This window comes from Emydura macquarii, unplaced genomic scaffold (genome assembly GCF_026122565.2).
Source record: "Emydura macquarii macquarii isolate MOO-44397 ecotype Brisbane River unplaced genomic scaffold, CSIRO-AGI_Emac_v2 contig_499, whole genome shotgun sequence".
NCBI classification, from domain to species: domain Eukaryota; kingdom Metazoa; phylum Chordata; order Testudines; family Chelidae; genus Emydura; species Emydura macquarii.
Window position 1 is genome coordinate 5,427,808 of NW_027130636.1, and position 21,788 is coordinate 5,449,595.

General features: G+C 43.5%; 1 protein-coding gene across 5 annotated transcripts in view; it reads left to right on the forward strand.

Moving 5' to 3' along the window:
* INPP5D (inositol polyphosphate-5-phosphatase D) overlaps nt 1-18,526 on the forward strand; it is a 113,462-nt gene extending 94,936 nt beyond the window's left edge. For 2 of the 5 annotated variants that reach the window (XM_067538804.1, XM_067538806.1), the window contains 14 exons: nt 1,459-1,597; nt 2,325-2,433; nt 2,882-2,970; nt 3,230-3,311; nt 8,111-8,200; nt 8,331-8,444; nt 9,601-9,683; nt 10,651-10,738; nt 11,532-11,681; nt 13,128-13,221; nt 13,581-13,688; nt 14,309-14,581; nt 16,099-16,675; nt 17,272-18,526. In XM_067538804.1, the coding sequence (XP_067394905.1) occupies nt 1,459-1,597; nt 2,325-2,433; nt 2,882-2,970; nt 3,230-3,311; nt 8,111-8,200; nt 8,331-8,444; nt 9,601-9,683; nt 10,651-10,738; nt 11,532-11,681; nt 13,128-13,221; nt 13,581-13,688; nt 14,309-14,581; nt 16,099-16,675; nt 17,272-17,274 (1,999 nt within the window). In that variant the 3' untranslated portion in view covers nt 17,275-18,526. The remainder of the gene's footprint in view (nt 1-1,458; nt 1,598-2,324; nt 2,434-2,881; nt 2,971-3,229; nt 3,312-8,110; nt 8,201-8,330; nt 8,445-9,600; nt 9,684-10,650; nt 10,739-11,531; nt 11,682-13,127; nt 13,222-13,580; nt 13,689-14,308; nt 14,582-16,098; nt 16,676-17,271) is intronic. The other 3 variants (XM_067538805.1, XM_067538807.1, XM_067538809.1) reach the window with 3 other exon arrangements.
* The last annotated feature ends 3,262 nt before the right edge of the window (nt 18,527-21,788 follow it).

Sequence of the window (21,788 nt, forward strand, 5' to 3'; positions counted from 1 at the left end):
CCTGGTGCCAGCAGGAAGCACTGTCTTCTTTATGGGTTGAGGTGCACTGAGAGAGAGCCAAGAGGATGGAAAATGGAGGGTACTGTCGGGGCAATCCTCCCAGGCTGAGGGGCATCGCTGGGGACAGTCGGGGAGGATACCCCAACAGGGCCGAGTGTGGAGCAGAGAAAGTGTCTCTGGTAGCTAATTCCATTCACCAAGCAGTGACACTTTAAATAGAGAGAGATGGATTCTGTGGTCTGGCCCAACAGTGTACATTGCGACACCAGAGGGATTGGAGCCAAAGGTGGCCAGTCCAGTCCCTGATGTAAGTTAGAACAGCCTAAAGGAGCCATTTGGGCAGTGTTGAAGAGATGCATTGGCCATGCTGCCTTTCTCCTGGGAAGAAGCCCTGCACCAGGACTAGGTCGAGGAAGGGGTTGGCATAGAATGCCATACTGGAGCAGCCCTGCCATCCAGGGGCTCACTTCCCCTTAGGGAAATTTCCAGGTGCCTGGAGCGGCTGCCAAAATCTAGCCAAGAACCTTTTTATTTCTTGCCTTGTTTAAAAATGATGGCTAAGATTCTGTGCTGTGCTGCCAGAAGGTGCAACACAGAAAACCACAGCCCAGGGGCAGAGACAACCCGTGCCTGCCGATAGAGGGAGGGCAATGTGAGGGCAGCTGGCTTCAGCATTGTTACTGAGCCATACTCAGTCTGTGTGAGCATGCTCAGTACAAGCCAAGCAGTAAATCAGGGGGGAACGATGTGACCTCGCTTGTCCGTCCCCCCCACGTGTTGCTTCTGCCTTGGGGAGGGATCAGAGGTGGCATTAGACCAGCTTTTGCACCCATTTGATTTTAGGCTTCTCTGGGGACAGAAACAGCCTCCAGCACAAAACGGAGCAGCCAGGAGCTGCTCTAGGATATGGTACCCACAATCAGAGTGCCATGCAGTCTCTGAGAATCCCCAAAACTGCATATGAAACGGAGTCCACTGCTGTCCTCTACTCCAGGACTTGCTGAGGTTGCCTGTGCAGTGTATTGCTGTCCTATAGAGTGCCTGCCCCAGGGGCATTCTTCCTCACCTAGCTATGGGTCTCTGATTGCTAAAGCAGCACAGTTCAGGGAAGGGAATCCCTCCTGGTTTCTTTTTATATTTTGTGTCCCTTTCCCAAGGAAGGTGCAGTGATAATGCATTAATTACTGACACCTTCTTCAATTGCCACTGTCCAAGTTCTCTCAGCAGGGCATCCCTCATACTTGTTCGGAGCATTCAGGGGCTGCCTAGCTGTCACCTGGGTCCATGTGAAGTGGAAGTGGGGGGTTCTCTAAAGAATGATGGCTAAAAACCTGATCTCCCCTGTCCTTTGAGCCTAACTGGCTCCAGCATGTTAAAGCAGCTGTCTCTGTGAACCCCTAGCACTGAGAAACCCTCTGGCAACAGAGTATGACAGGCAGTCTTTTCTTGTTTTGCTAGGCGAAACCAGAACTACATGAACATTCTGCGCTTCCTGACATTGGGAGATAAGAAACTGAGTCCATTTAACATCACTCACCGCTTTACTCATCTCTTCTGGCTGGGAGACTTGAACTATCGCGTGGAACTACCTCCAACGGTTAAGGACCCCTCTGGATTCCTTGGTGTTCATAAAAGCAGAGACAAGAATTCCTGAAGTGGCAGATGGCACATTTAATTGTGTTAAACGTGTTGTCAACTTCTCATCTAGAGTAACTTGGAAAAGAGAGAGTTAGGAAAGGATGGGAGAAGGGGCCACAAACTAACTGCCACTTCAAAAAAGTCTCTAGAGAGACACCTGGAGAGAGTTGAGGTAGTCATCATATCCCCTCTTCAAAGATTAATGAGCCATTGGCTTACTAATGATGCCATCTGACAAACCACCATTCTCCAGGTTTCATCAATAATAGCCGTTCCGAAAACATCACATGTTGTGATTCCGAAAACATCACCCAACCTACTGCCAACAAGAGCAAATGCCCATCTTTAACTGCCAAGACTAAGGGAATGCCTTTCTGTTCATTCATTCTACTCCTCAATTAGCTTGATAATGGCCCAGACCTAGTCAGAACAGTGTTGTGTTCAGATACTTGGGAGACAGGCAAACCTTATAAAAACTTTGATAGATCTTGATGGGCAGAAGACTTGGTGAGGTAGGAACGTCTGGTGCTGATATGTATCCGGTGTTTGGGTGTAGATATATATATTTTTGTTTGTTGGTGGTTTTGATGGACAAGTGCCCAGTGTTATAGCCTGCCCACAAGCCAGGAAGTGTTTGTAAGAAGATGTAGTGCATTTCTGCAACTTTGTTGCTTCCTTGTTTCCAGGAAGCAGAGAATATTATCCAGAGGATCAGACAACAGCAGTATCCAGAGTTGCTGGGTTTTGACCAGCTTCTCATGGAGAAAAAGGACCAAAAGGTGTTTCTGCAATTTGGTAAGATTCTGAACTCTTCTTCTCTTAACCCTACTTTTCTGTGGCCACTGAAAGACACTGTCTGCCAGAGCAATATTGCAAAGATGGGGCGGGGGAATACTAAGGCCCTGTCTACACTTTCCTGTGAGATTTGGCGGCAGTCGATGGGAGTTACGCAAAAAACTTGCATAACTCCTGTTGACTGCTGAGCTTCTCTTCTGCGCTCCATCTGCGCTGCGCCAACGGGAACAGCGTTCCCATTGACGCAGTGCTATGCCACTTTTGTAGCTGGTCTTAGTACGTCGATTTCTGGATCGACTGAGCGGGTCTGCACTGACTGCTCAGTCGATCCAGAGAAATCAATCTGACAGCGGCAAATTTGCTGTCAGTGTAGCCGTAGCCTAAGTGCCTTACCTGGCTTAGAACTTTCCTAAAGCCAGAACTATAACCAGCTGTCTCTCTGTTTCAGAGGAAGAAGAGATCACTTTTGCTCCAACCTATCGCTTTGAAAGAGGTACCCGGGAGAAGTATGCCTACACCAAGCAGAAAGCAACAGGGGTAGGTGGTGACTAACCCTCTCCATTCAAAAATATATGCTAGTGAAAACAGCACCCAGAGAAAAAAGTGACCTACAAATCTCTCTCCCATTTCCTGCACAAATTAAAATTAAAATTTGTAATGTTTGAAAGGAGCCAAATAATGGACAAAAATAATTTGGAACAAGCACACAGCCCTTTGGCATGTGATTTCTCTCCTTTTGTGAAGAAAAACTTGTCCTTTCCCTTCTTCTTGACTTCAGTTCTCTTTTGGTTTGCAGATGAAATACAATTTGCCGTCCTGGTGTGATCGAGTGCTTTGGAAATCATATCCCATGGTGCATGTAGTGTGTCAATCCTATGGTGGGTAGATAACAGACTGTAGATAGCAAAGCAATTTGTCTGAAACAAAAATGGTTTGGAGGGGCGTTTGTAGGATCTCCTTGCATAGGAGAGACCTGATGATAAAACATGCAATTTGGAACTAATCTCTGTTTATCACAGTATAAGGCTGGAAAATGAAGTCTGTTGTTCATTTATATGCGGAATACAGTTCAGAGGGTTGCAGCACAAACATTCCTTCCCTGGCTTGATTCTTTTTTCCAGTTTAAGGCCACACTGTAGGGTTTGTTATGACACCATCTAGCTCATAGACTTTAAGGCCAGAAGAGACCATCATGATCATCTAATCTGACCACGTGCCTGTTGCAGGCCACAGAACTTCACCCACCCACTCCTGCAATAGGCCCATAATCTCTGGCTGAGTTACTGAAATCCTCAAATCTTGATTTAAAGTTACAGAAAATCCACCATTTACTCTAGTTCAAACAGCAAGTGACCCGTGCCCCAGGCTGCAGAAGAAGGTGAAAAACTCCAAAGGTCTCTGCCAATCTGATCTGGGGGAAAATTCCTTCCCAACCCCAAATATGGCGATCAGTTAGATCCTGAGCATGTAGGTGAGACCCACCAGCCAGATAACTGGGAAAGAATTCTCTGTAGTAACTCAGAGCCCTTCCCATCTCCAGCCATTGGAGATAATTGCTACTACCAGTCACGGATGGGCCATGTGCATTGTAGGCAACATCCCATCTGTAAACTTATCAAGCTCAGTCTTAAAACAAGTTAGGTTTTTTTTGCCCCCACTATTCCCCCTGGAAGCTGTTCCAGAACTTCACTTCTCTGATGGTTAGAAACCTTCATCTAATTTCAAGACTAAACTTATTGATTGCCAGTTTATATCCATTTGTTCTTGTGCCAACATTGATCCTTAACTTAAATAATTCCTCGCCTTCCCTGGTGTTTGTCCCTTGGATGTATTTATAGAGAGCAATCATGTCTCCCCTCAGCCTTCATTTTGTTAGGCTAAACAAGCCAAGCTCCTTAAGTCTCCTCTCATAAGGTAGGGGCTGCATTCCTCTGATCATCTTAGTAGCTCTTCTTTGCACCTGTTCCAGTTTGAATCCATCTTTTTTAAACATGGGAGACCAGAACTGCCTACTGTATTCCAGATCAGGTCTCACCAGGGCCTTGTATAATGGTCATGACACTTCCCTATCTCTACTAGAAAGGCCTTGCCCAATGCATCCTAGGCTTGCATTACATTTTTTTCACAGCCGCTTCATATTGGCAACTCATAGTCATCCTGTGATTGACCAGTACACCCAGGTCTTTCTCCTCCTCTCTTTTTCCCATGATACATTCCCATCTTATAGCAAATATTCTTGTTATTAGTCCCTAAATGCATGACTTTGCACTTCGCACTGTTAAATTTCATCCCATTTCTATTACTCCAGTTTTCAAGGTCATCCAAATCTTGTATGCTATTCCAGCTCCAACTTTGTGTCATCTGCAGATTTTATTAGCACATTCCCACTTTTTCTACCACGGTCATTAATGATAATGTTAAATAAGATTGGTTCCAAGACTGATCCTTGAGGGAACTCCACTAGTAATCTCTCTCCAGCCTGACAGTTCACCTTTCAGCATGACCCATTTTAGTCTTCCCTTTAACCACTTCCTTACTCACATTTGAATTGTCATATTAATGCCCATCTTCTCCACTTTAACTAATAATTTCCAATGTGGAACTGTATCAAATGCTTTAGTGAATCCAGGTAGATTAGATTTACTGCATTTCCTTTGTCTGGAAAATCAGTTACCTTCTCAAAGAAAGAATCAAGTTGGCCGGGCACAATCTACCTATTGTAAAACCATGTTGTATTTTATCCTGATTTAAACCCTTAATCTCTTGGCAGTAACAAGCCAGGTTTTCCAGCACAGGTAGCAGCAGAATCTCCATATTTTGTTGGTGCCAGACCATCATGGTCATCGTCTGGCTGGGGCAGTTTACAGCAAAGAATGCAATGTGAAATGTACTGGTTATCTTGATCCAGTTTTTTGATAGGCATCTACCTCAGAACAAGTCTCGTCCCAACTGGCAGTGCCAGCAGTCTACCTACTGAATGGTCTTGAAGGCCGAACTATATTTCCTCCCCTACAAGTGGGGCTTCCAGAGCATGGCTAAAATACAAAGGGCCAGATCCTGCCCTCTGTTAAATCAGCCTTGCTTTAATGAAGTTAATGGAACTATAGTGGAATTTGCAGCTGCTGAGAATCTGATCTACTAGCGTGTGGGGAAATCTGCGCTGCTGCTCCCATGCTATGGCTGTCCTGTGGACAGCAGAGGAGTTCACTTTCCAGTGCTGTCAATCCTGCGCCTTTCACGAGGCTTCCAAAAGTCATTACAAATAGTCAAGGCCAGTCTTGTGTCAACTGACAACATGTTGTCTTTCCACTCAATAGAACCAACTCTAGCATCCTCCATTCCAGAGTGGGGCAGTGCCTTACATAACTCTTGAATTCCTCCCTTGGCTGATGCTCAGAGCAGGGTTGATGGGCTTCCAAGAAAGCTACCTTTACCCCTTCTTAGTTAAAATAAGGCACACACGCACACACACACACACAGAGACTTTGGGCACTAAGGTCTCATTGACCAGAGCCAGATCCAACCGTCTGAGTACAGTGCTAACATACTCTGCATGTACTTGAGAAGATGTGCTCAGAAATCTCAGCTGACAAAGTGGGCTGGTCTGACAGTGAGAGCAAATGACATGCAGATAATTCAATGAGTGGCTTTGTGAAATAGTCACTTTGCAAAAGCTGGCACTTGGACCCCTCGGGTTCAACCTGTTATATTTGCTGGAAGTCAGGGTAACCTAAGCACATCAAGCCAATGCAGCTCAGCTACAGATAGGTGAAGTACATCTAGTTCAGAATCCCTTGCTGTGAATTGTTTTGTAATGTGGAAATAACAGTGCTGTGTTCCTAGAGTTTTCTTCCTCAATAGATTTGCTCTTTAAATGTACTGCTTGTATTGCAAAGATGAGCCAGGGATACTGTGACACACAAGGGTACAATCCAGTCTAATGAGTAGCTCTCACCCCTGCCCTGCAACCTTGGGTGCCTTACAATATCTTACTGACGTAGCTCCCACCTGGGCCACTTACAAACAGCCTTTCAGCAGGCAAGCCACACCGTGAGTGTGTAACTACACCCTGCCAGCCACAGTATCACCAGCCTTGGTTATACTGCAGGATGACCCCAACACATCCCCAGTCCCAGATTTGCTCCCAGAAATGTATGTCCTGTACTGACCAGCCCTCTCCTGGACAATATAAAATATTGCAAATCCATTATTCCTTAAAGGGAATAATATGTCACCTCATTACCTCAAATAGTTATTCAGACACTTCAATTTTAAAACACACTGGATTAGATAAAACAGCAAAAGTCGATTTACTACAAATAGATAGATTTTAAGTGAGTACAAATAATGAGGCCTGAAAGTCAGAAATGGTTACAAGAAAAATAAAGATAAAACATTTACTAATGCCTATCTCAACAAACTATATCAGATTCAAGCAAAGTTTCTCACCACATGCTTTCAGCAGTTTTACTGACCAAACTCTGCAGGACAGGATCCCTGTTCCAGAGTCCAATTAATGCTTCTTTTGTTGCTTCAGATGCAGTGAATGTGATGGGCAGAGAGAGAGAAGGGGGTGGTCCCTGGGGGGGTCTTTATCCCTCCTTTTTCCAGTTTCAGTCCCTCTCTTGAAAAACATTTCCAGCTGGGCATTAGGAGACAAAATGTCTATGTGGAAGGATGTTCCCTGCTGGCTTTTTCTCACCTGCTGAAGGTCTCTTTGTTTCCCATCCTGCTTGATGCCTCTGTTTATTGCTTAAGTGCAAATTAAGGCAAGCACACATTCCTTTGTTTTGGACAGACCTATTTGCCAACCTCAGTTTGGACAGGGCTGTGGGAATTAGAATGTGTGTTATTAACGATTATAGAAGGAAATTTTATAACTTCACATGCAGTGTTGACACACACATTTTATCAGGACGATAGTGACCAGCAAATTGAGTTTTCAAATGATACCTTGCAAGGTGTACCCTGTACAAAAATATTTACAATAGTGTATAGGGTGTGAATACAGGGGTGTGTTCCGTTTTGTCATAGATACCTACACTTGCTTTACTACTGGGAAAATCTAACAGGAATCATGGTGTGTAATGGTGTAACCCCCTGTACACAGTGTGTGGTGTTTGCATTAGTGCTGAGCAAACTTTTCCAGTCATGATCCCCTACCATTTGTGGAATTTGTCATGCTCCCCTTCCATTACTTGTAATCTGAAGTAATCCCTTACTTCTGCACTGCTGCTGGTCATGGCGCTGCCTTCAGAGTTCGGTGGCCAGAGAGCAGGAGCTACTGCCTGGGGTGTTCATGTTATATGCAGCGTGGGAGGACTATTTTTTTAATCCTGCTCTTGTCCCACTCCACAGTACCCATTCTATTTTTATCCTGCTCCCGCTATTGTGGCAGTGGGTCCTGTGGGACCCACAAGATCCCAGTTTCTTCACGCCTCCCAAGAGAACCTCTCATGGCCCTCAGTTTGCACACAACTGGTTTACATAACTGTTCAATGCTTAGATTACCAAGAAGAGAAGAGATAGAAATACCGTAATTAGATGTGACAGTTACAACAGCAACACAGTTATGTTTTTTCTGAAAAGTGACTGAATGACGATTATTTTACAAGTCATCTCTTTGGGTCAGAACAGAAACCCATGGCATTAACTGGCTTTCCTCTCTCGTTGGCAGGCTGCACCAGTGACATCATGACCAGTGACCACAGCCCTGTCTTTGCTACATTTGAAGTTGGGGTCACCTCACAGTTTGTCTCAAAGAATGGTTAGTAATAAGGGCAGGTCAAATGTGTTGTATACATTGAACAAGAAACCTAGCTCCGAGAGAGTCTTGTTGAAAATGTGCTATCTTTACTGTTCTTTTGGAACTGAATGGGTGTCCCTCCCTTTTCTAGATTCCAAGTACACAGAATCCCAGGGACAGATAGAATTCCTGCGCTGCTGTGCCACTCTGAAGACAAAGTCCCAGACCAAATTCTACATTGAGTTCCACTCCAGCTGCTTAGAAAGTAAAGCTCTCCCTGTCTTCTACTGTTTCTTACACGGTTTTCTGCTTATTTTGATCAGCTCTCTTCCTCTCACTTTGATCAAAATAAATGGCCATTTAGGTTATTTGTATGACTTCAAAGAGGGGGAAGGGATATGTTACGAGGTATGTTGTGATTTGTAGGTCACTCTATATTGTCACTAACAAAAGCTGAACAATGCAGCCATTTAGCTATAATGTGTTATCAAGAAGGATCTTCCTTGTGCTCTTTCTTCAGTCTTCTTTGGAAATTAGCTCATCTCTTTTAGTGAGAGAACTGTGGTGTTCTCGTTTGTCACATAGGAAAATCTTTGCTTAGTGAACACTTCATTGATTGCATTTCTAATCATGCCTGCTGTAAGTAATCATGTGTTTTCAAAATAAAGGATTAATATTTGTGCTACCCTGAGTTTAAAAAAAAAAAGATTTGGTTCCTATGGTTTCAACAGAGTAAATCAGAGGATCAAATGAAAGTAAAAGGAACTTCACTGAGATGATTCTGTAAATAGTTCTGAATTTCAGTGCTGAAATTTGTATTCTGTATTCCTCAGCTACAAGACTATAGTCTCAGCTGTGTATGTAATGTGAGACCACATGCCCATGCTGTGTTTATTATATTATTCCCCGTCTCAGGGCTGGTCCTGTAAGTGGGACAGAATACCTCTTCTGTACTCTTCATCACATTATCCCCATATCAGAGAGCTGTGTCAAAGACAGTTCCATAAAAGATTATCTTTTGGCTGCATCAAAATTTGCATAAATTTCTATGGCAACAGCATATTACAAGGCTTAAATTAGAATTTCAAAAGTGTGCTATCTTGAGTGGCGTAGGAAGAGCTGTCATGTTCTTATCCTCCTGTCCATGCCTTTACTGAGTCTTTTAATGCCAAGTCTGACGGTAAAATAAAATCATTTAACAATTACACAGTAAGGTCATTTGCAAATTTACTACAGAAACATTCACTCAAGGTCCAGCTCTCAAGCATCCTACAGCTTTCAAAATCTTGTGCCCAAAGGGGAAAAATCATAGCTGGTCCTTTTGGGAACCAGCATCTGAAGGTGTCTTTGTTGCTGAGTTCTTGCTGTGTGGGTCTCTTTCTTGACTGGCCAATGATCTCCTTTTGCATCACTCTTTGCAGGCTTTGTAAAGAGCCAGGAAGGGGAAAATGAGGATTGGAATGAAGGGGAACTGGTGGTGAATTTCATTGAGGCCCTTCCTAAGGTAAGTTGAGAATATTTTTTCACACCCATTTTAGAGAAATCCTCTGTCTGCATGTTTGATTAACAGCAATCAAACCTGTTGTTCATATAAAAACTGGTTTCAAGTGCTAGGCTCCATTTTGGAAAGCATAAAGATACAGTTTCCCATGTTTTCTTTGTCCTGCTAGTCAGTGATTCTTCTTGGTATCTTTGAAAAAGGCCCAAGCATTCAGATTTTGGAAGCATTTTATTCAGGGCAGGTTAAATACTCCACTCTTCAAAGATGGAATTCTTACCAATACAGGGAAGAAGTGGCCTCTTAAATTAAAATAAAGATTAAATTAAAATAAAGTGCATATTGTAGAAAACATTTACCTGCTTCTAAATCAGAGGGCAAGCCTATGTTAAAAGGGCTAGCACTAATATTCTGTGTTACTGTCAGAAACCCAAATTCAGTTATTGGGCTAGAAGCTGTTCTTCAACTCCCTAGACTGGCAGGGGCTAGAGGAGCTGTTGCAGTGGCACTCTTGGACTTCGAGATAATCGAAGAGGAGAGAACTGTTGGGTCTGGAAAGGCTGGCCTAGCCAGATAGTTTGGGGAATGCTCTGCAGGGCCTTGCAGGGCAACATCCATGATCTTACAGTAAGTGAACACAGTGATAGCCAAATAGCTTGGAACGGATTGAAATTAGGCTCCAAATCACTTTCTCATGGGGATTTTCAATCAAATGAAACCACTGCACTGCTGCTGTGTATAATGTCTGATGTGCAGCCTTCCAGGGAATGGGAAGGGGGCACTTAAGAAATGTGTAGCATTCTATCATATATCTTTAAACATCCTTGAAGAGGGCTGTGCATTGAATTAGCAGGAACCCTCAGGACCATGTCTTGCTGAGCCTTGTTTAGTTTGGACCAGGTACAAAGGAAGAACTTGATTTCTGTGTACGTTCTTCTCTCCTGTATTGACTACAATGGGTTTGTCCTTGCAGCTGACTCCAATCATTTCAGACCCAGAGTACCTGCTGGACCAACACATCCTGGTCAGCATTAAGTCTTCAGACAGTGATGAATCCTATGGTAAGTGCCTAACTCTAATGCTGTGTATGAGTCAAGCTCTGCTTAGATTTTTCCAAATCACCGGAAGAGTGGGAGAGAATGGCAGTAATTATTACAGACCGAAGGTGTTATGGTGCTCTGTATTCTGATTTAGAACTTAATATCTATTACACTCAGGTCGTGTGCAACATTATGTACTAATGAGGATTAAAAGACTCAGCACTATAGACGTCATCTGTGTAAGCTTTATCAGCCCTAAAATGTCTACGATTTAAAGGAAATATGCTCTGCTTAGATTAGAGCAGAGGTTACTCTCTGTTATATTGGTTTTATCCAGGACTTGTAAATACTGCTTCTCTTGCATATTCCATATTTGATGGAGAAGATACCATTTTTTCCAGAACCCAAGAAAAATTCACTATCAGTGCTGCTGGCTTTCATACTCTGGCCAGCCAAAGGACCACAGTCCTGACTTGGAGAGAGCCACTCTGCCGGCATCCACTTAGTTCAAATGAGGGTCACAAACTGTTCTGAACAATAATGGAAGTTCAGAAAGCCAAAGTTATAAATGGTGCCTGAAGTGTCCAGTACAAATCCTTGCCAAGTACCTGAGAACGGGAAGTGGATGCCCTTTACCCCCCTGAGTTTGCAGATATCGTACAAACCATATTGTGATTCAAAGCATAAACTCTTGTTCCAGTCATGTTTGAAGGTACCTTTGTTCTGTTTGTACAGAGATGATAGATGACTGAAGTGACAGAGAGAGACTATGGTAGTCATTTTCTCAGCTCCAGACTTCCTCCCTATCCTCTAGGTGAAGGCTGCATTGCTCTGGGAATAGAAGCTACAGAATCGCTAGTCCCCTTCCATACAGTGCTAACACACCATGGTGAGAGAACAGGGGTCTTCCAAGGTGAAATCAAGTTACAGACATCGCAAGGAAAACAGAGAGAGAAACTGTATGGTAAGAGCCTGGCTCTTGGAGTTCTCACTCCAGATTATTGTGGTTTTATTTAGAAGAGCCTGATCGGATTCCTATCAAAGAACTGGAGCTTATCCTAGCGGCATTTTTAGTTTGTAACAGCTAATAGCTTTTGATGGAGGCCACTAGGATCCAAAGATGATCAGTCCTTCCTAGGAATTGTACTTGAGCAATTCAAGGAAAACACAGCAGTCACAATCAGGTCCTCCTCTTCCTTCTGCCCATGAATTAAGAGACTGAGGGAGCCTGCTCCCTGTCTCTCACTAGTGCAGACTTCATTGAATTATATTGTTGCTTTTCCACTTTTGATGGCTGAATAACAGGGAGACAGATTTGCCTCTGATCTAGACACCTGTAGGTATGTTGAGAAGGGTACTAAGGACTCTCAAACTGCAATTGCTCAACTCAAGGAAAATGAGCCTTTTTTCCTATCTTGCTGTGTATCATTCTCTTAATCCCATGGCAGCACGCTTCAGAACGCAAAAGTTAACATTTATTTTCATTAGTAATAAAAATTCAACTTTGAATGTCCATATTACAGCTCAGCTGGACATCGATCAGGCCCAGAATGTGGCTACTGCAGTCTCCAAAGAGGATAGATAAATATTAAATTCCATTCCTAGCTGAGACAGTAGGAATGTATTACCATTGCTGTCTGTTCAGGAGAACACCAACACTCAGGGTCATGCTTCAAAACCGTAATACAAAAGTACATATCAGCATCTACAAATGCTCAACCATTGTGTGACGATAGTAGGATGCTAAAGCCCACTCCTATAGAAAAGAGATGCTGTTAAGCATTTATCCTCATCAAACACCTGCTGCTGTAGGATTTTATATTTTGAAAGCACTTTACAAACATTGTTTAATCCTCGCAGCAGCCCTCTGAGGTGTAGGGCACACATAAGAGTTACTCTCTAGTAACTGACTGCTCCATTATTATTCTGGAGGGGAAATCTTTAGTAAGCTTGTATAACATGGGCCCCCTTCTGCAAACATGTATGAATGTGCTTAGTTTTACACATCAGTAGTCCTATTAAGTTCACTAGAATTATCCCTTGAGTAAAATTATGTACATGCATAAGTGTGGCCAGGATCAGGGCATTTGATTGCAAGTGTTTTGGGTCAGACACTTTTGTCTTCTGTTTGTCAGTAAAGCATAACATGCACTGATGGTGTTACAGTAATAATAGCTACATTATTTAAAATCTAAGAAGATGTATGTCCCAGCCATCAGATCCTGACTGGATAAGACAGTACGGCTCCCTTTTGGACTTGTCCTGTCTATGCACTGACATTCTGACAAGCTAAGAAATCTAACTAGACAAAGGCATTAAAACAGCATAGCTCAGAGCCCCAAGATTTGAAGTCTTAAGCTGAGGCTGTGAGCCACTCAAGTGCTCTTTCATGCCTGTTCTTTGCCTCCAGACTTCGTGAAGACTGAACGTGATGAGACCATTGGGCAGAAACCAAAGGGCATCAGCAGCCTGGATCCTGCCAAAGAGTGGGAGCAACCTATCAGGTAAAGGGCCAAGAGATAACAATTCAGACACCCAGAAGCAGCTACCCTGCAGTTTGGAGCTGAGTGCAGGAGTGGCTCTTGTTGGATGTTGTGAGTGTATTAAAAAACAGATCTGGTAGGAGCTGACAGCTGCTCCTGTGCACCCCTTACAACGACCAGCCTTCCTGGTTTAACGGGTAACAGATACAGAGTCAAGATCTCCCCTTGTCTTTCCAGATAAAGGAATGGGATGGTGGTAGGCTTCTGTGCACAGGAAAATGTAGCCAGGCATAAACTGTCTGACATTTCAGTAAATGAGAACAGATTAGTTAGGCTGTGGTCTTGTCCCTGTCCTAAAAAGGGCCCTTTCCTTCCAACAGAAAATCAAAATCTACTCACTTGATGGCTAAAGAAGCAGCAGCTGTTGCTCGCTTTCGGGGAAATGCTTCCTCTTCTCCAGATAAGGAGGGCAAGGATGACATGTTACGGTAATCTTGCTGCTTTAACTCTGCCAGCTTGGGCACAGGAGCTGAACTCAAACTGCCAGCCTTTCCTATCCCAGCAACTCTCAGACACTTCAGATTTACTCCAAGGAAGGAGGTCTTATTGCTCTAGTGGATATATTTCACAGGACCCATTTTCTATCGAGGCAGTTGGCTGCCTTCACCTCCCAGTACATGGAAATATGCCCCCAGAGGCCAGATTCCTGTGCTCTGATGGCAGGAGCACAGTAGTCGCCTGCACACTGCTCAGCAGGGTTCTGCTCTGCTCATTACTTTGTACATCTCTGCTGCAGCCACCAGCTGAACTAACTGTAAGTGGCTGCAGAGCAGTGCGTGACTCTGCTACTTCACACCACAAAAGCCTATGGGGGGTGATATGAAGGGTGAGTGGTGACCTGACCTGGCAGCCCACTCTGCAGAGGTCCTGGGGAAGGAGCAGCCAACAAGACTCCCACATTATCTATCTTCTCCTTCTTTTAAAAAAAAAAAAAAAAAAAGTCGAGTCCCAGTCAGTGGCCATTAGGCTCTTTCCTTACTAGCTGTCTGTTCACTGCAGCTTTTGGCAGGGAACTGTGTATTTTCCTCTTATTATTCCCTTTTTCCAGCAGCTCCACCCCCACGGACATCAGCAATCCCAACTACATGGGGGTGGTTTCTTTCTCTCAGCAACTCTCTGCACCCAGCCAGCTTAAGCAGAGCCCTTCACCAGAGCAGCCACCTGCCTTCTGGAACTATGACCAGCAGCCTAAAGAGACCAACTCTGTGATGGGACAGCGGGAGTCTTCCTCCACGCCTTCCTCCCAGTCACCCCTGTCTCCAAAAATATCCATTCAGCCTACAACAAACCGAAGTTCTGGTCCCAGGAGTCAAGAGCATCTGTGAGTCTTTGCCCTGGCTCTGGTGCTCTGCTGGTCTCCCCCACCCTCCACCCCAGCAGTCACAGTTTTGTTGTGTGTGGTGGGTTGGAGGTGCAGTGAGTTACTGCATTGGCCCGTGACCTCTAGAAGTAGAAAGAGAAGATGAGTGAGATGGGTGTTGGCCCTAGCAACCCAGAAGTGAAGGGGAGAGTGTAGGATAACCCCCTCCCATCTGGCAGGAAGGAGAGCATCCTCACATATTTGCATGTCATGCTTTTGGCTGCACTTCTGCTTAGGCCAGCACAGACAACTTCAGTTTGTTTCAGAATTTAGTACCCATGAGTCTCAGTAATCACCAGTCTTGATGCAGAATTTAAATCCATCCATCCACCATCATATATATCCCTTGTCTGCCAAGCTCCTCAGTGAAGTGATTAGGTTATATCAGACCCATGTAAGCCCTGTCCTTGTTCCATTTCTTCTAATGGAACCATTGTGATGGGTTTTATCTGGCACTGGAGCATAGTTTCCTAGTAAACATGTTTACCACTCTACAAAAATGGAACTAACAGGAGCCTCCATCCCAAGCCCTGCCCCCTTCTTCCACAGTACACTCCATACTGGCTTCTTCTCTCGCCTTTCTCCAACACTCCACTCTCCCCGCACGTCACACCTTCCAAGGAAGACAACCTGAGCAAGGGATGGAGCTCATTTGCAAGCTCCGGGGAATGTTTGCTGTTCATCCCCATTCCACTCTGTCCAGCTAGAGTGTAGCTGGCCTTTTTAGTGCTCAAGATGTTGTTTGATCACCTGGTGAAAGCCTCACTAGTGCAGAACCCACAGAACCTTACCAGTCCCGTCTACTGCAGCTCTCAGTCAGGTGTGAGGTTTCAGTTAGTTTTAATTCCAGGGGTTGCTGGCTACACTGAGCACAAAGTAATCCTCTCACTCTACAGTACAAAGTTATTAGTTACATACTGTGCAGCTGGACACTTTGAGGGATGTTTTATTCCTTCCATTGAGCCATGTGGTATAGGTAACCATAGGAGATTGCTTGTAATGGCCTAACTGTGACATTTGTGTGGTGTGAGTTCTTATGCTAACATTCTAGAGACCTCCATTCCAATCCCCTCAGCCATAAGGAAGAGATTTGTTCATTTAATCTCAATCAAGATTGGTGCTCTTCTCAAAACCATTCTAGCATTTGACACAATTTGGCTCAGTGGCTAATCTCTGTTTAAAAAGAACCCGAATTTTGTCAGGACGGAGATATGGGAGGAATTTGCACAGCAGCATGCCTACCCATCCTTACCTCTCCTATCAATAAAGCTTAAACAAAGCAAAAAACCTACACCATTCTGTTCTCTCCCCAAGGGTGTGACTGGTGTTCTGTTACCTCCCTGCACCTCCCCTTTTCCCTCCTTATAGTTAGTGTCATTCTCTCATGGTCACTTTTCCATTAACTCTCCCTTCTTAAAGTCACTCGGTGTTGACTCCTAATTACACCTGTCATTTTCATATTGCCTTGATGGCTGTAGGCCAGCTGACCTGGGAAAAGGTGTGGCAGAACCTTTGCTTCAAGAGGAAGGACAGCAGAAGCCCGAGATGTTCGACAACCCATTGTACGGCACCATGAGCTCTAAGGGGAAGGGGGCATCCAAGAAGGAACAGGACTACCCCACAGCCTTGCGAAAGGAGCACCCAGTTATTCCAAATCATGGCTTCCTTCTGACTAAGCCACAAGATGCTGATGGCAGCAAGTCTTCTAACAAGCAGCTGTCCCCATCGTTCTGGGTCCCCACGCCCAGATCGCGGTCCTACACCTCTTGCAGCCAATCTGAGGAAAAGACAATGAGTGAAAAGGCTCAGGGCAAGCAGAAGCCCCCTGCCTCCTTAGAAAACCCAGCCCCACTGAAGAAACCAGTCAAGCCCTCAAGGTCTGAAGTAGGTCCAAGCAATCAGGGACAGTTCAGCAAACCGCCTCTTCCTTCAAAGAGCCGAGCAGTTCTAGACATGCAGAGTACCAAGGGCCGAGACTACAGGGAGAGTTCAGAGCTCCCTCATCAGGGAAAACATCGAACTGAAGAGGGGCCACTTGGCAGGACAGCCACACCGGTATGTTGCTTGTGGGAATCAGAGGGAGGAGGAAAAGGTGTAGTAGTTTCACATGACGCTGTAATTACTTGCACGCTGTTTGAGTCAAGTATGCTGGGCAAAAACATAAGATGCTTTACCTAACTCAAAATGCTTTATTCTAGAAGATCAAAACTTGGCTTGTGTATGGTTCAATGGTAAGTTTGCTTTGCCAGGTAAATTTAAAAAAAGGGTGGGGTCAAGGCAGTGATCAGCTGAAAATACTTATCAATCTAGACAGTGCTGTTGTCCAGAAATACACATCCAACCACTTCTTGAACTAATAAATACAGCTCCATCAAAATGCATTTCAATGTACCACCCTTGGAATTTTGCCCTTTATTAAAACAAAAAGAGGACTTAATGAAGTTTGTATATTAGCAAGAGGGACTTAAAGGCAGGTGGACAGATCACAGGAAGTGGGGGAGCGATGAAATGAGGAGGAGAAACATGGGTATGGGAAAGAAGGGGAGCACACAGAAATGAGCTATGTCTGCTCATGCCTATGGTAAGTTATCTAGTATATAGAAGCAGCAGTAGATAAGCTGAGGGACTGGTCTCTTTTCTTGTCTTCACAGTGAATGCAACATGGCAGATGGCATCCTGGGAGGAATTCTAATGGGAAGAAACATGAAGATTACAACTTAGTTCACATTATTATCCTCTGGTCTAGTGTTGAAAAGACTGGGGTGTTTTGTTTTTGAGAGTGTCTCTCTCTTTATCCTTATAAAAGTCTTCTAGCTGAGAAATTTAGCACAAGTTGTTCAGATGAAGAAGAGCCAGGACAACGACAGATGCAAGACAAGGTTCCCAGTTAGCCTTCTGCAGTGTCACTTTGGTACTTAATCTAGGAGGCAAGGGGTCAAATATATTAGCACTATTTTGGAGAAGAGGAAGGTATGGACACAAGGACTAAGATATAGATTGGGTGCATGAAAAGTGCCCCCTGCACAAACAAAAACTTTTATCTTGAGTTACAAAATTCCAATCCTTAGTGATAGTTACTCCAAAGGAAGCATCTTGAAAGTGGTGCAGCTCCCAGGACAGGTCACAACAATGGAGCAAGGAGTCAGGGGAGGCTGGGGAGAGTTTGAACAACAGACATTGAAGAGTGTCACAGAGTATATGGTTTCAGCTTTGTCTCTTGTGGGAACCCCAAGCTGTGTACAGGCATCCATCGGGTACAGGCATCCATAGAGAGTATGGGGACTTGTTCCCTGGTATTGTAGTTCTTGTTTTTAGCAACTAGTGCTGTTCTTCCTTCACGAAAACATCCCAGGCAGGAGTGAAAGGGCAGAACTAAACACACGGAAATGGGAGTGGTAGATTGGGCCCACATATGGTCTATAAATATAGATTTTCAGCTGGCTGAAGGAAAATCGGTCATTCCAGCCATTTTATTTTTATGGCATTCACTCTGCCTTGAAGGACATTTGGCTGGTTGGCATAGTAGCATCCTTATTAGATTCATGCTGACCTGACTGTACTTTTGATCATTGCCTGAGAACTAATCATGTTAACATATTTGTAATTTCTATATCCATGTTAAGTACTAGTGCAATGGTCTACAGTGATGCTGGGCCTATTTGTGACTTAATCCTTGCTACTGTTCCCCTGTTTGTTACTAAAAAAATAAAAATTAGACACACATCTAACCATCCCTTATTGAAAATTCAGAGTTACTGTCACCTGTCTTGTTTACTTAGTATTAGTTTAGTGCTGTACAACTCACTAAATGAAAACAGTCCCTGCCCAGAGTCACTTAATCTGAGACACAGAAAAGATCAAATGCACCAAGAAGCCCAGAAAGGAAGATTTGATATTGTTGACTTGTTCTCATCTCCTCCACAAAGCATCTGCAATAAGGTCATCTCCCCCAGTCTTAATGCAATTGTGCTGTTGCTACTCAGGAATCATGCACTTAAGTGCATAGGACCCAGGTTTGTATCCACCTTTGTGCAGAACAGGTTTTATAACAATGGCAAAAATACTTGAACCCTATCTACAGTCATGCTTATACAGGTGGTACTGGCACTTGCTGAAAGATTGGTATGTATTTTCCTCGAGTAGCCCAGACCTAGTACAGACTTGGGGACATGGATGGAGGGAGAGTAGTCCATGCATACAAAACTCTCACCAGGACTGATTTCTCTACAGTAGGCTATGTTTTCTGTGAGGAAGCACCTGCTCCCCTACACTCTCAAAAACTTTTAACCTTCCTTTTTGTTTATTTAATTGGGTCTTCCCTGTAGAAAGGTAGAACTTTGTTGCCTTGTCCATTGACTCCTCCATTTTTTGCTCTAGGGAGAGTTTCACTTCTCCATTTCAGACTCCAGGGTATTAGTACAGCTCCTCCTTGTTGGCACTGCCTCAGAATTACCCTGCTTGAAGTGGCAATTTTATTGTCTAATATGAAGAGTGAAAATGATTTTCCTATTGAAACCTAAGGTGCAGCCATGTATGTAGGGGGATGGGAACGTCTGCTAGATGTTCTATGAAAAGCTTTTTATCCATTTGGATAATGAGCAATGAGCCAACAGACAAAGCTTTTACACAGTGCCAGTGTTCTCCCAATGATACCCCAACCCAGAGCCTAAAAAAGTTCACATAGTAAAGAAAATAAAGTGCTGAGATAAAGCAAAACTAGCCTCTACATGCAGAGATAGCCTTACAAGCAGAAGGACAGTGTCTGGATACTTTCAATGCTGGAATTTGTTACCAATGAAAAAGTTTGCATATGCTGTTTCTATAGATGAAAATGGGCGGGACCAACTTGGTACCTAGATCTGAAATGCCAGGTCAACCCTCCAATGAGGAATAAAACCAAAAACGGGGAGAGACTGTCCACCAAGCCTGAGGGAGAAAACTCCCTCCACTAATCACTGGCTCCTGGAGTTAGATAAGGGACATCACTAAGGCTCTGTAGGGGGTGTTTCATCTACTTCTTCCTTCCTGGAATGATGGCAGCTGCAGTGTAGTTTTGGGTGGGCAAAGGAATGTTAAAGCAAGGGAAAATGGATCTTCAGGGCTCCACAGGAGAGATGCTACTGAGAAATATGGTAGAGGTAGACTATCAGTGAGGAGCAGCTCCTGACATGAAGAGGAAACATTCTACTTTTATCTTTGTGACAAGGTGAACTGCTCTCAGGACACAGCCTCAATGGACTAACTGGGACTCTTTCCAAGTACTCATCTTGCATCTAAAAAGAGAATAGATGTGAATTTCACACACACAAGTACTGTGGTAGTTCTTTTTCAGAAATTCGCTCCCCGTCTTGCATAGAGCCCTGAAGATATCCCCCATTGCTTCCATCCCACAATCCTGAATGAAACCGGAGCCTAAATGCTAGTCCACAAAAACTGCTCGTTTCTCAGAGGGATCACTGTTGGCCAACGTGACTTACTCTCTCCCAGCCAAATATGCTGCTTATGCCATACTCTGCTGTGATCCTAGTTATTTTCCCATTACATTTTTATATATGTTATGAGTGAGTTGTTGAAAAAACAACTGATTTTTTCCACAGATATATTCCCTAACTTCAGTCTACCCAATTCTTATTTTCTAGTCCTTTAAAATTAGCTACATTTCCTTACTGTGCTAATTTCCATGGAGATCCAACTGTCAGAAATGCTTTTGTGTTTTCAACTACAGTATGTGATATTATGGAATGCCATAATATCTTAAAGCCTGCTTCTTGGCCAAGACCAAAGTTTTTGAAACAAGCTTACTTGACCTCCCCAGAATACAACTAGAGTTGGCAGGTGGAATAGCTTTTGCCAATATTACAGCAAGGCACTAGTGTTCCCTTTCAGGTAATAGCAATGTTGTACAAAAACATCTAGAAGAAAGAGTTGAGTGTAGGAAGAGAAAAAAAACAATGGAGACTTAAAGATTATAAAAAAGCAGGTGGACAAAGTCCACATACTAACCATACTGGTTAGAACCCTGATGATGTGATGCTAAGTGCTGGTTTTGACTCTGTCACTGATTCACTTTGCATGATGCCAAAAAATGTTTTAAATTCTTTGCCCTCCATCTGCTCCTGAGAAGTCCACACTTACCACCCGTCAATATTAATATTCAAAGGGTCTTCACCCCTTCTGTGAGTCTCAAAGAATCTGCATAGCCACTGCTTCCTTAGGTCATGAAATGAAACTACAGAGTTAGCAAGTTTTTGGATACAGATATATCACGCATATCCATTATTTATTGTACAAAGAGGATACTTACACATAAACAGTTTTATCATACTTAGCAAATTATAACCTTACCAATGGTACCTGATATGGCATAAGATGCATTGTAATTTTGTAATATTGATATCACTAATATTATAAATGATCACTTCTATGCCAGACAGCATCACACTAGAGTTTCAAACAGGTGCTTGGCATGCAACATTTCTCCAGTGTAGGGAAAGTGTTGGATGAAGAGGCACAAGATGTTATTTTCTATATATGTAAGCAATTACCAGATTATTATTCATATCAGTTGTTCTGTATATGAAAAAAAATCTCCATCCATTTCCTCTGTTGCCTGTGTTAGTTTGTTTCATAGAGGGCTGTTAAGAGAACTATTTTAGAACCGGTTCTGTTAAGGATATTGAACTAGTTGATAGCATTACATGATGTGAAATCAAAGCTTTCCCACCGTACAGAGGCATTTTGATATAGCCCAACTCCTGGATGGCAGAAGAGGTGTTAATGTCCAACTGTGTAATTTGCCATATTTTTCACTATGTATATTATGCTGAAACAGAACACAGTGAATTTTGAGTACAAAATTGTTGTGAACTTTTGCTCTCAGTTCATTGCCATTATCCTGTTTTATTAATTTTATTTACAGCTCATCTTTGTGCCAGCTCCCAAGGGCAGCAAAACAAAAGCTGTGAGTTCCACTCAATGCAGGAATTGGTTCACCTACGCAGAATTATCTGCTGATTTAGAATGTGATGTGCATGAATCTGCTCTTAATTACTGCTGTGCTTACTTCCTTCTCAGTTTAGCTTAATTTGATTTCAGCTATTTAAGATGAACAAAAGACAGTTTAGCCCAAAGAAACTCAAGTGCTGCAGTCAAAAGAAGATGGTATAAG